Source organism: Tamandua tetradactyla, chromosome 6, assembly GCF_023851605.1.
Source record: "Tamandua tetradactyla isolate mTamTet1 chromosome 6, mTamTet1.pri, whole genome shotgun sequence".
NCBI classification, from domain to species: Eukaryota; Metazoa; Chordata; class Mammalia; order Pilosa; family Myrmecophagidae; genus Tamandua; species Tamandua tetradactyla.
Genome location: NC_135332.1, coordinates 21718318 through 21731820, shown reverse-complemented (window position 1 = coordinate 21731820; position 13503 = coordinate 21718318). Strand labels below are relative to the sequence as shown.

Genomic DNA, 13503 nt, shown 5'->3' with positions numbered 1-13503 from the left:
TGTTTGGCTAGATGACTACTTTTTTTGAGGACAAGGATTTTAACTTATTTAATGATTTTTTTGGCTCTTCCATAGTACCTAATTTAGGACCTTGAATACAGGTGGCACTTAATATATTTTACTGAAACTGTTTTATAAGACATTCAACACAGAATTCCCAATAAAAATCTCTTAGAAGTAGGAAAAAAAGGAAACAACCTTAACTTGATAAAAGTATCTACCAGAAATCTAAATAACTGCTTTGATTTAAAGTCAGTAGAGAACACTGCCTGTTATTACTGCTATTATTTAACACTTCCTTTATTATTTAGGAGCCCCTCCTAAACATGATATTCACAAGGCAGCGAGGGGAACTAGGTTCCCTATCTCAACCACATGAAAACCGACCAAATAAAACAAATTTCAGATAGATTAAAAAATATCAACAACAACACACTGTTATGAAAGTGTTAGAAGAGGGTGGACCACAGTGGCTCAGCAGGCAGAGTTCTCATCTGCCAGAGACCTAGGTCCGATTACCAGTGCCTGCCCATGCAAAAATAAAAAAAGGGTTTGAAGAAAATATAGGAAACTCTTTAGACCCTGAGTTAGCAAAGTCCTCCCTAATGAGACCTACACTCCCTAGGCCATGAGGAGAGGCCAACAGATAGGATTATATAAACACATCTCCCACTTTTTTTTAGCCTCTGTCTCATTTTTCACTGGATTTGCTTTGTCCTTTTCTTGTTGTTTTATAAAAACTCTTTTCATATTAAATATATTATCACATTATTTCTTTGTATGTCAAAATAACATTTCAACTATTTCCCACTCGTTTTTGTCTTTAAGGAGTTGTGGTAGTTAGATTCAGTTGTCAATTTGGCCAAGTGAACGTGCCTAGTTCTGTTGCTGTGTACATGAACCAATGGTACGTGAACCTCATCTGTTGGTGATTACATCTGCAGTTGGTTAGGAGGCGTGCCTGCTGCAGTAAATGATGATTGATTTAATTGGCTGGTGCTTAAATGAAAGAGCTCAACGTAGCACAACCCAAGCAGCTCAGCATACCTCATTTCAGCACTCGCAGCTCAGCCCAGGCCTTTGGAGATGCAGAAAGAAATCACCCTGGGGAAAGTTTTTGGAACCAGGAGGCCTGGAGAGAAGGCCAGCAGAGATCACCCTGAGCCTTCCCATGTAAGAAAGAACCTCAGATGAAAGTTAGCTGCCTTTCCTCTGAAGAACTAATGAAATAAATCTCTTTTTATTAAAAGCCAATCCGTCTCTGGTGTGTTGCATTCCGGCAACTAGCAAACTAGAACAGGAGGTTTGTTAGGCAAAACAGAACACTGATAAAAAGAAGCATAGGCTTTATGGGCAGTGGCTCCAGCTCTGCTTTTGGTTTTGTCACTGGAGCCTAAGTTGATCACGTTGATCTATAAAAGAAGGATGATAACATCTTCCTTGCAGGTCTGTTTTGAGGATTAAGTCAGATAATACGTAAAGCTCTTACTCCAGTGCTTGTCATAAACAAGTGAGAAGTTTGCTAATGGTATCAAAGACAAAGTTGTTAAATGTATAAAAGTTTTCTGTCCATAATATCAGGTTTAGGATGCTCTTTCCCACCACGAGATTATAAAATACTGCTTCTGTTTTCCTCTAATGCTTTTATTTATGGTATCCTTTTTTAAGTTTACTGAAATATGTCTGCTTAAGGTGAGAAATATGGATCTATTGTTATTTTCCCCAAAATAGTTAGGCAGCTATTCTAAAACCATTCATTAATTTCCCTCCACTGATAAGAATATTAAAAGGTGACAATTAAAAAGTCTTAGGAATGCATGGCTCTGTCTATAGTTGGATTCTGTATGCTACTTCAAATAAATATTAGGGTGCATTATTCTTCATTGTGGAATTGGCATAACGCCTTCTCTCTCTTCCTTTGAGAAGCATTATCATCTGCTTTATATAAAACACTGCAATGGTTCCTGGCCTCAAAAAGCTTATAATCTCAGTGGCGAAAAGGAAAAATGAAAACATAAAGAAATACAAATATGAGATTAAACTGTACATAGAAATGAAAAGGAGCATAGGATTTTACAGAAAGGAAAAGGTCACAAGCCACCTGGAGGAGCAGAGGAACTGTCTGGGCAATGGCAGGTGACTGTCTCCCTAGAGGCCATGCCAAGATGACCCCATTCTGGTCCCCAGCCTCCTAGACTGAGCATAAGCCTCTGTCCTCACCAAGAGAGAACTCACTTCTTCCTGTCAGGGCAGTCTCACCCTATCAGTATCATAGGACCAAACAAAAATCAGAATGTCAGATTATGACTTGACAATGAGAAATACATCTGCTCAACAGATAGTACATCTGCGGCCACACCATCAGGGAATTATGTCTCTGTTGAGTCCGGCCTATGTGGCACACGAAAGCACAGTCAGAGGCCATTTGATGAGAAGAGAATTAGAACAAAAGGAATCAGCTGGTTTCAGCACTGAATGGAAAGGACGGAGGCAGCCAGATGCAGGCACCTCCCCAACAGGCATAGCCTCCTAGTGGGCCTCCTAATGGGCAATAAAATATTGCCCATTGCTCCTCCTCCACTCTTGGGCAATATTAGGATTGGAACTACCCATGTTGGCCACTTTCTTGACCCTTCTATGCTTTTACTACCAGCCAACCCTCCTGCTAACAGATATATTTTTCTTAAGCAATGTTAATATATTCAGCCAGGTTTTTGTCAAGTCTGATGGACCAGGAAGCCATTTTTTACGCCTCTCTCCTCTGCTCCATTATTTGTTCTCTCTTGGTTAGCTATGCCTTTAAAAACTGTTTACCACTTTTCTAAGTCCTCAGAGGAGGGGGAGTGCCTTGCTATGCCCCCAAGACATGATGACAGATCTCGAAGATGGTCTAGGCCCAGGAACACTCAGTGAAGGCTTTGTGGGGAAAGATGCGCTTGGGTTGGCTTTTGTCAGATTGATAGGACTTTGACAGCTGAGTGAAATAATGGGATTTTAGATGGGCACAAGGCATAAATGGAAGTTGGAATGGGCATGGTGTGACTGGAGCGTGGTGAAGAGTTGCTTTGGCTGGCATGGAGAGCTGCCATGACTGTAGAAAAGGCAAGTAAGGTAAATTAGGTTGGACTGGTATGGTAGGGCCCAGATCATCACTCTTTTAAATCACTCTTTTGGTAAGCTAGTACCCTCCTACTGGGAAAATTAACAAACCTTTATGTAATTGAACAAAAGGAATAGGCTTCATGCAGTAGAATGGCCTGGTGCCTGAGTTTAGCTGCAATATTTTAACTTAAACTATTTAGACAATGCCTTACACACTGGAGAAGAAAGATGCTAAATACATCTAACAGATCTATAAGATAACACTTTTATTTTTTTCCTGAGTCTTATCTCCCCAGGGTGACTGATAGCTCCATGAAAGTAGAAATTATATTGCCTGTTGTCATTTCAGCCAATAAGGAAAGAATGAGAGAGAATGGGAGAAGGGGATACAATGGGAGTGACTGTGAGTCCATCAAAGTACTGACAATTTGGGGTTGAAGAAATTTTGCTATCATGTCAACTCTGACCTTAAACTTAACTGCTAAAAGTAGTCTAACAGCTTGTTGTCTTGGCTTTAATTCCATAGAGATCTCCTGGGAGGGGGGTTCCTTTAAAAATTCCTGGAATATACTTTGCAATACAACAAAACAGTGAAGTGTACCTCGGTCCTAATGACTGAAGAGGAATGTCAAGTATAGTAGGTGGGAAAGTGCCTTGATTTTCAGTTTGTGGGTTCTGAATCTATTATAAAGACAGGATATATTCTGAAAACCTGAATTAATTGTTCTTACCTCAATGAGACAGAAAATTATAATCAAAATCATCACTACCACAGTGACAGATATTGCCAAGATGAGTTTGTTGTTATAGCCATATCCTGGAACTTCTTTTGTAAGCTGAAAAAAGGAAGAACAGTTTCGTTTTTTTTTTTTAAGGGAAGCAATGGAAAGGATGGAAGCTAACTATTCAGTTTCAAAAACCCCATTCTTCCAGGTGAGTCTAATTTCGAGTTTTTTAAAGTACGTATCAAGTTTAATGTGTTAGGTAATATTATTAAGCATTCTTCTATAATTTATGTGTTGGATCCTCTTCTTATCCACTCTAGGAATAGTGGTGCCATTCTCTAAAGTGGGAGGAAACTGTCTTGGTCAAAGTTACATAGCCAAGACAAGATATGGGCTGGGAACCCCTGGACTTCCTGCATGGATGCTCTAACAGTATGTCCCAAACTCTGATGGAAGAGTCCAAGCCCCATGTTTATGGATTTATTCTCACCTCACTCAACCCTTTCTCTTTTTGTTCACCCTGAACTTCTGTGCCCTCATTGATATAATTTTCCACTTTCCACTGGTCTGTGTCCCACTCTGCCTTGGACACCTTTACTTCTTGCTGCTCACTGAGAAGCTTCATCAGGAGGCCTGTTCTGAAGATGAGCTTTGCACAGGCCAGTTGTACATGGGGCTCGGAGCAGTCCAATTTCAAAGTCCTGACAACATGAGAAATGAGCCTTCTCATGTTGTTGTTGGGGATGAGATTCTGTAGCTGCTGGTTTAGGTGAGTTTCAAATTTATCACCTGGGGATGGGAGAAGTGGGAGAGTGGAGTCATTGGGCTTGGAGGGTAAGTCAATGCCCAAGTTATGGTACTCCCATTGTGTTTCACCGGTTCGTTTCACTGTTAACATTAAGTTGTCTGCAGTCATAGTAGATTTTGCAGGGGAAGAATTCCTAAAGGCAGGCATTTTAGGGGTAGTCTCTTCTATCAGAGTAGTGTTTTCTGCATAAGCGCTTTCTACAGAAGCATTGTCTACAGCAGCATTTTCTGTAGGAGGTTCTGCAAGACCAAATAATTCTGAAAAAGGATTTTCCTGAGAACCGAGTTCTCCTGAAGCTGAAAAAGCCTCTCGTGAGGGGGCATTGATGAGGCTCCTCACTGCAGAGAATGGAGGTTTCTTTCCAAGCATAAGTCTATACAGTGAACCTTTCTTTCTGAACTTCCGACGTTGTCTGGCCTTGAGGGTTCTGTCGGCTATACGAGAGCGAGATTTATGAAATTTGTCTTTTTTTTCAGAATGGGAAACTAGTTCAGGAGCCTTCATGTGTTTAACTCTGGCATTTGCGTCTTCTAAAACAAAAATGGTGTAGGTTAAGTCTTTTGCTTTGTTTCTAACCTGAGGTCCAGTTCTTAGAGGGGTAGAGGTAGAGGGCCTGCCCATCAAGTATTGTTTCAGGAAAGAAGAGACTGCTGCCTTATGCTCCTTTATGAATGAAGGCTCAGTGTCAAAGGAGCTTCCCACCAACTTCCTTGGCCTTTGCACCATGCGAAGCTGTCCCAGCTCCTTTGGGGTTGGCATCATGGGGCTTCTTTCTTTGTCAATACTCTCCACAAATGGCTGGGCACCCAATTTCCTCTTGATGCTCTTTTTTCTCATTTCTTTCAAGTGTCTTTTCTGGATTCCCTTTGGTCCCTTGATGACTTTGTCCACTCGCTGCAGCCTTTCCCCTGCAATTGCTCTCTGAATCTTTGCCAGGCCGCTTTCCTGTGGCTGGACAGTTTTCAATCTCTTTAGAGAGATTCGGCGTTTCAATTTGGTAGCTAGTAAGTTGGCGTGCATAAGCTTGGCAAGTTTTTCTCTCTTCTTAAATTCATCAAGTTTTTCTTGAATTTTTGCATCTATCAAATTTTCCAGAAAATGGAGTTTCCTCAGTTTATTTTTGTAAGCTGCATTGTCAGGTGCATGGTTAAGAGAGAACTTCCCTGTATTGTTAACTGAGTTCAGGGGATTATTTCCATCTTGTATATTTGACAAAAGCAGTTTAATGAATGGTAATAATATTGATTCTATAGTTTCTAACTTTCTCTCTGAGAAATAAGGCAATATGTAATTCAGTGCACCAATAACATCACTTTCATCATTAAAGGCTAGCTGTTCATTCATGAAAACTGACAAATCGACGCCATTTTTGTCAGAGAATGCTTTCTCTGGCTCAATAGTCAGTTCAGTGCTGGTATTCTTTTTCCGGGCTTGTAATGCCTTCATGAAGGCTCCTTCTGTGTCTACTAGAGATGCTTCCTCATCTGCCAAAAAAAGGGAAGAAACGATTTTTGATAATGAAAGACCGAAGGGACAGCTTTTTGTTAGTCTATACCTCCCAGTCAAATAAATTAGGAGTCAACAAACATTTGAATGCATATGGAGAGGAGAAAAATTAACCCAAACTTAAACCTATGAGTGGCAGCAACACAAGGAGAAAAAGGTATCATCTGAAAAAGTGGCTACCAACTCAGGAAATTCCATCGTAGCTATATTTAGGTTTATTCTATTGGTCTCCAAGGCCAACTGCCTAGTACTCAATAACAGCCTACAGCTGGAAGACAAATACTACCCCCTCAGCTAGACCCTCTGCAGATCTGCATGTCTCCCCATGTTCACGTGCCCCATACTGTCCTGCCTCAGAGGAGGAAGGAGGGCAAGGCTTCCTCACCCTGTGTCCTCTGTGCGGCTCATGTTCTTGCTGCCATCAAAGATGGTCACTAGGAAGGTCAGACCTCTGCAGGGAGCAAGCACCGAGCTGCTAAAGCAGAGCCCCCACTCCCGCCACTCCTAGGGCCTCCTCTGGACATGCCCTCCTCCACCCACCCAGCCACCCAAATCCCTCTCCCTTGGTCTGTGCTCCCATATATCCTAGCCCCCATAACAGAGGGCTTTACATGGGTAAAAACGCTGTGTCCACTCCAGTTGTCTCCTTAAATCTGGGCAAGAATCTGGGGGTATAAGAGATTTTTAATTTGCCAGGTTGCATGCCTATGTGGATTGTTCAATAAATCTATGGAATAATTGTGAATTCTGGATAAACATTACTTTAGGACATGAAGCGCAGAAGGGAAAAATCAACTTTTGTTCGATGCCTGCTTTTGCTTTCTCAGTTCATTTCATTTGTAATATTTCCAGTTTTACTTGGGGAACCATAGAAAGCTTTTTACTGTCTAGAAGGTCAAATATATTATGGTGTGGAGGGCTTTCTTTTCCAAAAGAATTAAAAGTACTTTTGTAGTGGTGAGAGCCAAAGAAGGTGAGGATCGTGGGAAAAGAGGGGCATGGGCTTGGACAGAGCCCCACATTGCAAACAGGAGACCTATGTACTAGGCTACAGCACTTAATATCTTGGATCTTTGTTTTCCTCATCTGTAAAAGGAGATTAAAATGCTTATTTTTTCCATCTCTGGGGGATAAGGGAACAATTTAATTGGTGGAAAATGTTTTTAAAAATAAGCAACACTGTCCTTATATAAGCAGCAAGGTGTTATTATTTCTTCTTTGTCCCTTATTGCTGTGGGAGACCTGTATTCAAGCTATCTGGACATTTAGGAAGTCATGTTCTAGAAGTCATGAAATTAGTGCCAATAAACCTTACATATAGAAAAACACTTAAAGCACTGGAGTGTTTTGTAAAAGAAAAGCTTGAGATTCAGAGCAAGTTCAGAATTGGGCACTCTGAGAATGGAAGAGCCTTCCCATCCATTATGAAAGCTAGGTAGCAGTTTCTAGTTAAGGGACCTGAAACTCTGAAGTTTCAAATAAAACTTTTATAAAATTGCAAAAACAAAATGGATCTACACTATCCTATGAAACAGTGGAAACTTGGGATATAATGTATATGAAATCAGTTTACAAACTGTAACACAACATATGAATAAGTTGTAATTTGCAGTCAAAGTACCAAGCAGAGAGTATGGTACACAGTATGTGACTTATTGTTAATATCCCTTACCCCTCCCATTCCTTTCTCTTGTTCCTTTATGCATTTGGCTCAGTCACATTATTAGTTTACAATCACCAGGCTGAGAATCTGACCTTCAGAAAGAGTAGTTTTTACACATTTGGGAAGTTGAACTCTGAATGCACAAATGAATAAAAGTAAAGTATTTACATCCTTAGTTAAAAATTATTTCATCAGGCAATTCAGACTCACCACAACGTGTTGTGTTTGTCATACAGTCACTGTCACAATGCAGTTTGACCGTCTTGCAGATAACCTCAATATTATTTTTAAATTGGCAGAGGCAGCAGGCCATACGACTAGGTAAAATCCTATAAACAGAAACACGGAAAAGTAAATTAACGGTAAAGGGATTCCCTGAGAAAGCAGAAGTGGCACGTCCAGGTCACAAGGCTGTGCAGGAGAGAGTTTTTGGTCATACAGTCGGGACTACTGGATGGGGAGCCGCTGGCACACTGCTGATGTGGAATGTGTGGTCAATAAGCAGGAGGGAGGACAGAGTGCACGACAGGAGGGGAAGGGGGGCAGTGGGAATGCTGTGCTAGAATAAAGGAGGTAGGGGCTAGACTTGGGTGACCTTGAGCTGTAGTTTAATTCAGAAGTATCTCCTCTCAATCTAAAAGCCTCACTTTGGTTGAGAGGACACAGGAAGGGGGTAGATATCTAAGAAGTGTCTGACTAAGCCCCCAAGTTGTGGAGTCCCTTTTTAAATCCCTGGTTGTGAGGGGCAAATATTAGAAATTATTATGGGTCTAGGAAAACAAGGGTGGCTAGACTTTGCAATGCAGAGTAATGGAGAGAAAAATGCTGCACTGAGAAAGAACCTTGGAGAAATGCAGAGGGATCTCAAATATTCAGTAAAGTACTGATCAGTATATATGTGTGATGAAAGTACAGGAGATAAGGAAAAGAAGTACCTGAAAGGATTAGAAAAAAGAGTAACTGGATATCACACAGGGCTGGCAATAGTGCCTGGTCCTCAAAGTCAGAATAGAAAACCTCATGATTCAAGGGACACTTGGTACTCAGAAAGGTCTTGCCTCATTAGCAGGAAATAATGAGCTCTAGGGTAAAGGCCTATTTGTGGTCCCACCTGACAATTCTTAAAATTTAGATCTGAAAGGATAAAATTGTTTCTAGGTACCTTAACTTCATCCAGAACAAAGCTCGAGGATATTTATAGGAATATAAAAGATATATAGCACCCAACAAGAAAAATTATAATGCCTGGCATCAAATTAAAAAATTACCAGGCATGCAAAGAAGCAGGAAAATATGACCTATATTGGGGAGAAAAAGCAGTCAGTGAAAACCAACATAAACATATACAAAGGTTAGAATTAGCAGACATGAACTTAAACAATTATTGTAACTGTACTCCATGTGTTCAAAAACCTGGATTATGGATTGAACATGTTAAATAGAGACATGGAGGATATAAAACAGACCCAAATTAAACTTTTAGAAATTAAAAAAACTACAATGTCTAAATGAAAAATACACTGGATGGTATTAATGACAGATTAGACATTTTAGAATAAAAGATCAGCGAATGTGAAGGATAGTGACACAAATATAGCCAAACTAAAAACAAAGAGAAACAAAACAAAATAACAGTAAAAAACAGAGTATCATTAAGTTGAACCACAACTTAAAGAGACTAATAGATGTGTACCTGAAGTCATGAAGGATAGGACACCTAAGAATAGTTGAAGAAATAATAGCCAAAAATTTTCAAATACAAGAAGCCCAATGAACTCCAAGCACAAGAAACATGAACAAAACTATATCATGGCACATCATAATCAAAGTACTGCAATACATAGACCATCTTAAAAGCACCCAGAGGAGAAAAAAATAGACTTGCTCTGTAAAAGGTAACAAAGATAAGGACGAGAGCAGCTTTCTTGTTGGAAATAGCGCAAGGCAAAGTCAGTGGAGCAACATCTTTCAAGGAGTATATGGGGGAAAACCCCACAAAAGCCAAAAAGCAAACTATCTATCTAGAATTCTATACCAGAGAAAATATCTGAAATAAAGACTATTTCAGACATACAAAAATTGAAAGAAATCATCCCTAGCAGACCTGCACTATAAGAAATGTGAAAGGAAATATTTTAGGCAGAAAGAAAATGATAGCGGGTGGCAATATGGGTCTACATAAAAAAATGGGCACAATGGAAATACTAACTACATAGGTAAATATATACAACTTTTTCTTACTATTTGAATTGTCTTAAAAGAAACTGACTACTTAAAATAGCACAAAGGCCAGGAGGGGAGTAATGGAAGCATATTGTTGTAAGGTTCTATACCCTACATGAAGTAGTATAATATAATTTGAAAGCAGACTCGTGATAAGTTAAAGATGTATACCATAAATGATAAAGCAATCACTAAAATAACAAAACAGAATTATAACTGATAAACCAACAAAGGAGATAAAATGAAACAATAAAAACAACCCAAAAGCAGGCAGAAAAAGAGGAAAAAAAAGAAACAAAGGACAGATGGGACAAACAGAGAACAAATATCAAGATAGTACATTAAGATAAATTATCTAATCACTCTAATTAAAAATCAGAGATTGCCACACTGGATAGATAAGCAAAATGCAACTATACACTGCATATAAGAGCCTTCTTAAATATAATAACAGAGCATGAAAATAAATAAAAGAGGATTACGGGAAGAATGTGGAGTAGGAAGGAAGCTCCAGGAATCAGTCACTCCACCAAAACAACTACTCAACTGGCAGTAACTATCTGAATCAACTAACTGGAACTCTAGAGTCTAGTGGAACACTTGCATCATGCCAGGGAAAAGCTAAAGAAGAGGCTGGTAAATTGCAGTAAATACTGGTGAATTTCACCTTCTATGTAGTAGCCACCATTTCCCCCTCCCCAACCATGTGACAGGCAGCAGCTGGGACAGCAGACTAGGCTCTTGGTGCAGTTTGCTGATGCCAAAGTGAGCTATAAAGACCCAGTCCTCCAAAATCTGGGGTGGTGTGGTCTGATCACTGACTGCTACTTTTGCTCAGCCACTTCAGATTGCTGTGGGACTGGCTCTGAGGGCAGCCACTGTTCTAATGCCCCTCAGGAAAAAGCAGCAGAGGAGTCTTAAAGAGAGGGTGCCTGCTATTTTATCCCCCTCTTTTCTCTTTCCACTCCCTGTTTGCAAACAAAAGTAGTTTGGAAAAGTGACAAACTGATAGCTGCAGACCTCAACAACAACAAATAATAATCTTGCAATCCCAGAGAATGGGGGAACTAGATTTCTAGAGTTATAATCACCAATTACTCCACTTCTCTACAACAACAACAAAAAACTACAAAACACACAAAGAAACAAGAAAGTATGGCCCATTCACAGGAAAACAAAACAGAACACCAGAAACCATCCCTGAGGAAGCTCACACATTGGAACCATTAGTCAGATTTTAAATTAACTGTTTTAAATATGTTCAGTGAGCTAAAGGAAATCATATATAAGGAACTAAAGTAAATTACAAAAACATCGGAACAAAATAAAGAGATGCAAATTATAAAAAGGACCAAAACAGAAATTCTGAAGCTGTTAAGAACAGTAATTGAGATGAAAAAATCATTAGATGGATTCAAAAGCAGATTTGAAAAGGCAGAGGAAATGATCAATGAACTTGAAGACAAGACAACTGAAATTTTCCATTGTGAAGAACAGAAATAAAAAGTGACAAAGGAAAATGAACAGAGGAACCTGTGGGATATCATCAGCAAACCCAACACACACATCATCAGAATCCCAGAAAGATGAGAGAAAGAAAGAGAGAGAGAGAGAGAGAGAGAGAGAGAGAGAGAGACAGAGAGAGAGAGAGACAGAGAGAGAGAGAGACAGAGAGAGACAGAGGGAGAGAGAGAAAGGAGCAGAGAAGGCATTTGAAGAAATAGTGGCTAAAAAGATCCCAAATCTGATGTAAGACATGGACATACATATCCAGAAAGTTCAACAAATTCCAAGCAGGATAGATGCTAACATAGTAAAATTATCAAAAGAAAGAGAGGATTTTGACTGCAGCAAGAGGAAAGGAATTTGCAAGATACTAGGGATGCCCCATAAGATGAACAGATTTTGTATTAGGAAACCATGGAGGCCAGAAGACAATGAGATGGTATATTTGAAGTCCTTAAGGAAAAAAAAAAAAACCCTGTCAACCATGAATTTTATATCCAGCAAAATTATCTTTCAAAAATGAAAGAGAAATTAAGAAATTTATAGATAAAAGCTGAACGAGTTCATCACCAGATGACCTGTCTTAAAAGAAATGCTAAAGGGAGTCCTTCAGCTGAAATAAAAGTCACTAGACAGTAATTCAAAGCCATAAGAAGAAATAAATATCATCAGTAAAGGAAATTACGTTGGTAAACATAAAATCCTGTATTATTGTACTTTTGGTTTGTAAGTGCTTTATCCCCTTATATGATCTTACAAGCAAATGTGTAAAATAACATTTACACATCTATGTTAGTGGGCATGGTATATATAAAGATGTAATCTGAAACAATGACAGTATAAACAGGGAGAAACAGATATATTTGAATAGAGAGTTTGTATACTACTGAAACTCAGTGGAACTGGTCAAATTAGGTTGTTATTAATTTAAAATATTCATTGTAATTACAAAGATAATCACCAAAATACCTCTAAAGTATTGGAGAAAGGAAAAGAAAAAATCAAAATAGAATACTACAAAACAACAACTACATACCAAAAGGCAATAATGGAGTAATTGAAGAACAAAAAGCAAACAATTGAGAGATTGAAAGCCTTCCCCCTAAGATCAGGAACGAGACAAGGATGCCCACTGTCACCATTATTTTTCAACATTATACTACAAGTTGTAGTTAGAGAACTAAGGCAGGAGAAAGGAATAAAAGGCATCCAAAAAGGAAAGGAAGAAGTAAAAGTTTCATTATTTGTAGGTGACATTATCCTATACTTTGGGAATCCTGAGAAAACTATGACAAAATTATTTGAGCTAATAAATTCAACAAAGTGGCAGGATATAAAATTAATGTCCAAAAATCAGTAATGTTTCTTTATACAAGTAAAAACGTCACTGAAGAGAGAATTTTAAAAATTCCATTCAAAACAGCCACTAAAATAATCAAGTATTTAGGAATAAACTTACCCAGGGATGTAAAGGACCTGTGCACAGAAAACTACAAAACACTGCTGGAACAAATTAAAGAAGATCTTAATAGATGTAAAGACATTCCATGTGCATGGACAGGAAGGCTGAATATCATTAAAATGTCAATTCTACCCAAAATGATCTACAGATTCAATGCAATACCAATCAAAATCCCAACAACCTATTTTGAAGACTTGGAAAAGCTAGTTATCAAATTTATTTGGAAGGGAAAGAAACCTTAATTGCTAAAGATAACCTTAAAAAGAAGAGTGAAGTGGGAAGACTAACACTTCCCGACTTTAAAGCTTACTATAAAGTCACAGTGGTCAAAACAGTATGGTATTGGCACAAAGATAGACGCATTGACCAACAGACCCGAATTGAGAATGTGGAGATTGATCATCAAATCTCTGGTCAAATAATCTTCGACAAGGCCCCCAAATTCACTGAATTGGGACAGGATAGTCTTTTCACTAAATGGGCTTAGAGGAACTGGATTATCAATAGC

At 38.9% G+C, this 13503-nt stretch overlaps 1 protein-coding gene across 1 annotated transcript in view; it reads right to left on the bottom strand.

The window, feature by feature from the left end:
- Positions 1-13503, bottom strand: part of LOC143687258 (uncharacterized) — a 100266-nt gene that overhangs the window by 11149 nt on the left and 75614 nt on the right. The window contains exons 8-10 of the mRNA XM_077164062.1: positions 8015-8133; positions 4318-6119; positions 3834-3938 (exon numbers count right to left, since the gene is read on the bottom strand). Of these exons, the coding sequence (XP_077020177.1) occupies positions 3834-3938; positions 4318-6119; positions 8015-8133 (2026 nt within the window). The remainder of the gene's footprint in view (positions 1-3833; positions 3939-4317; positions 6120-8014; positions 8134-13503) is intronic.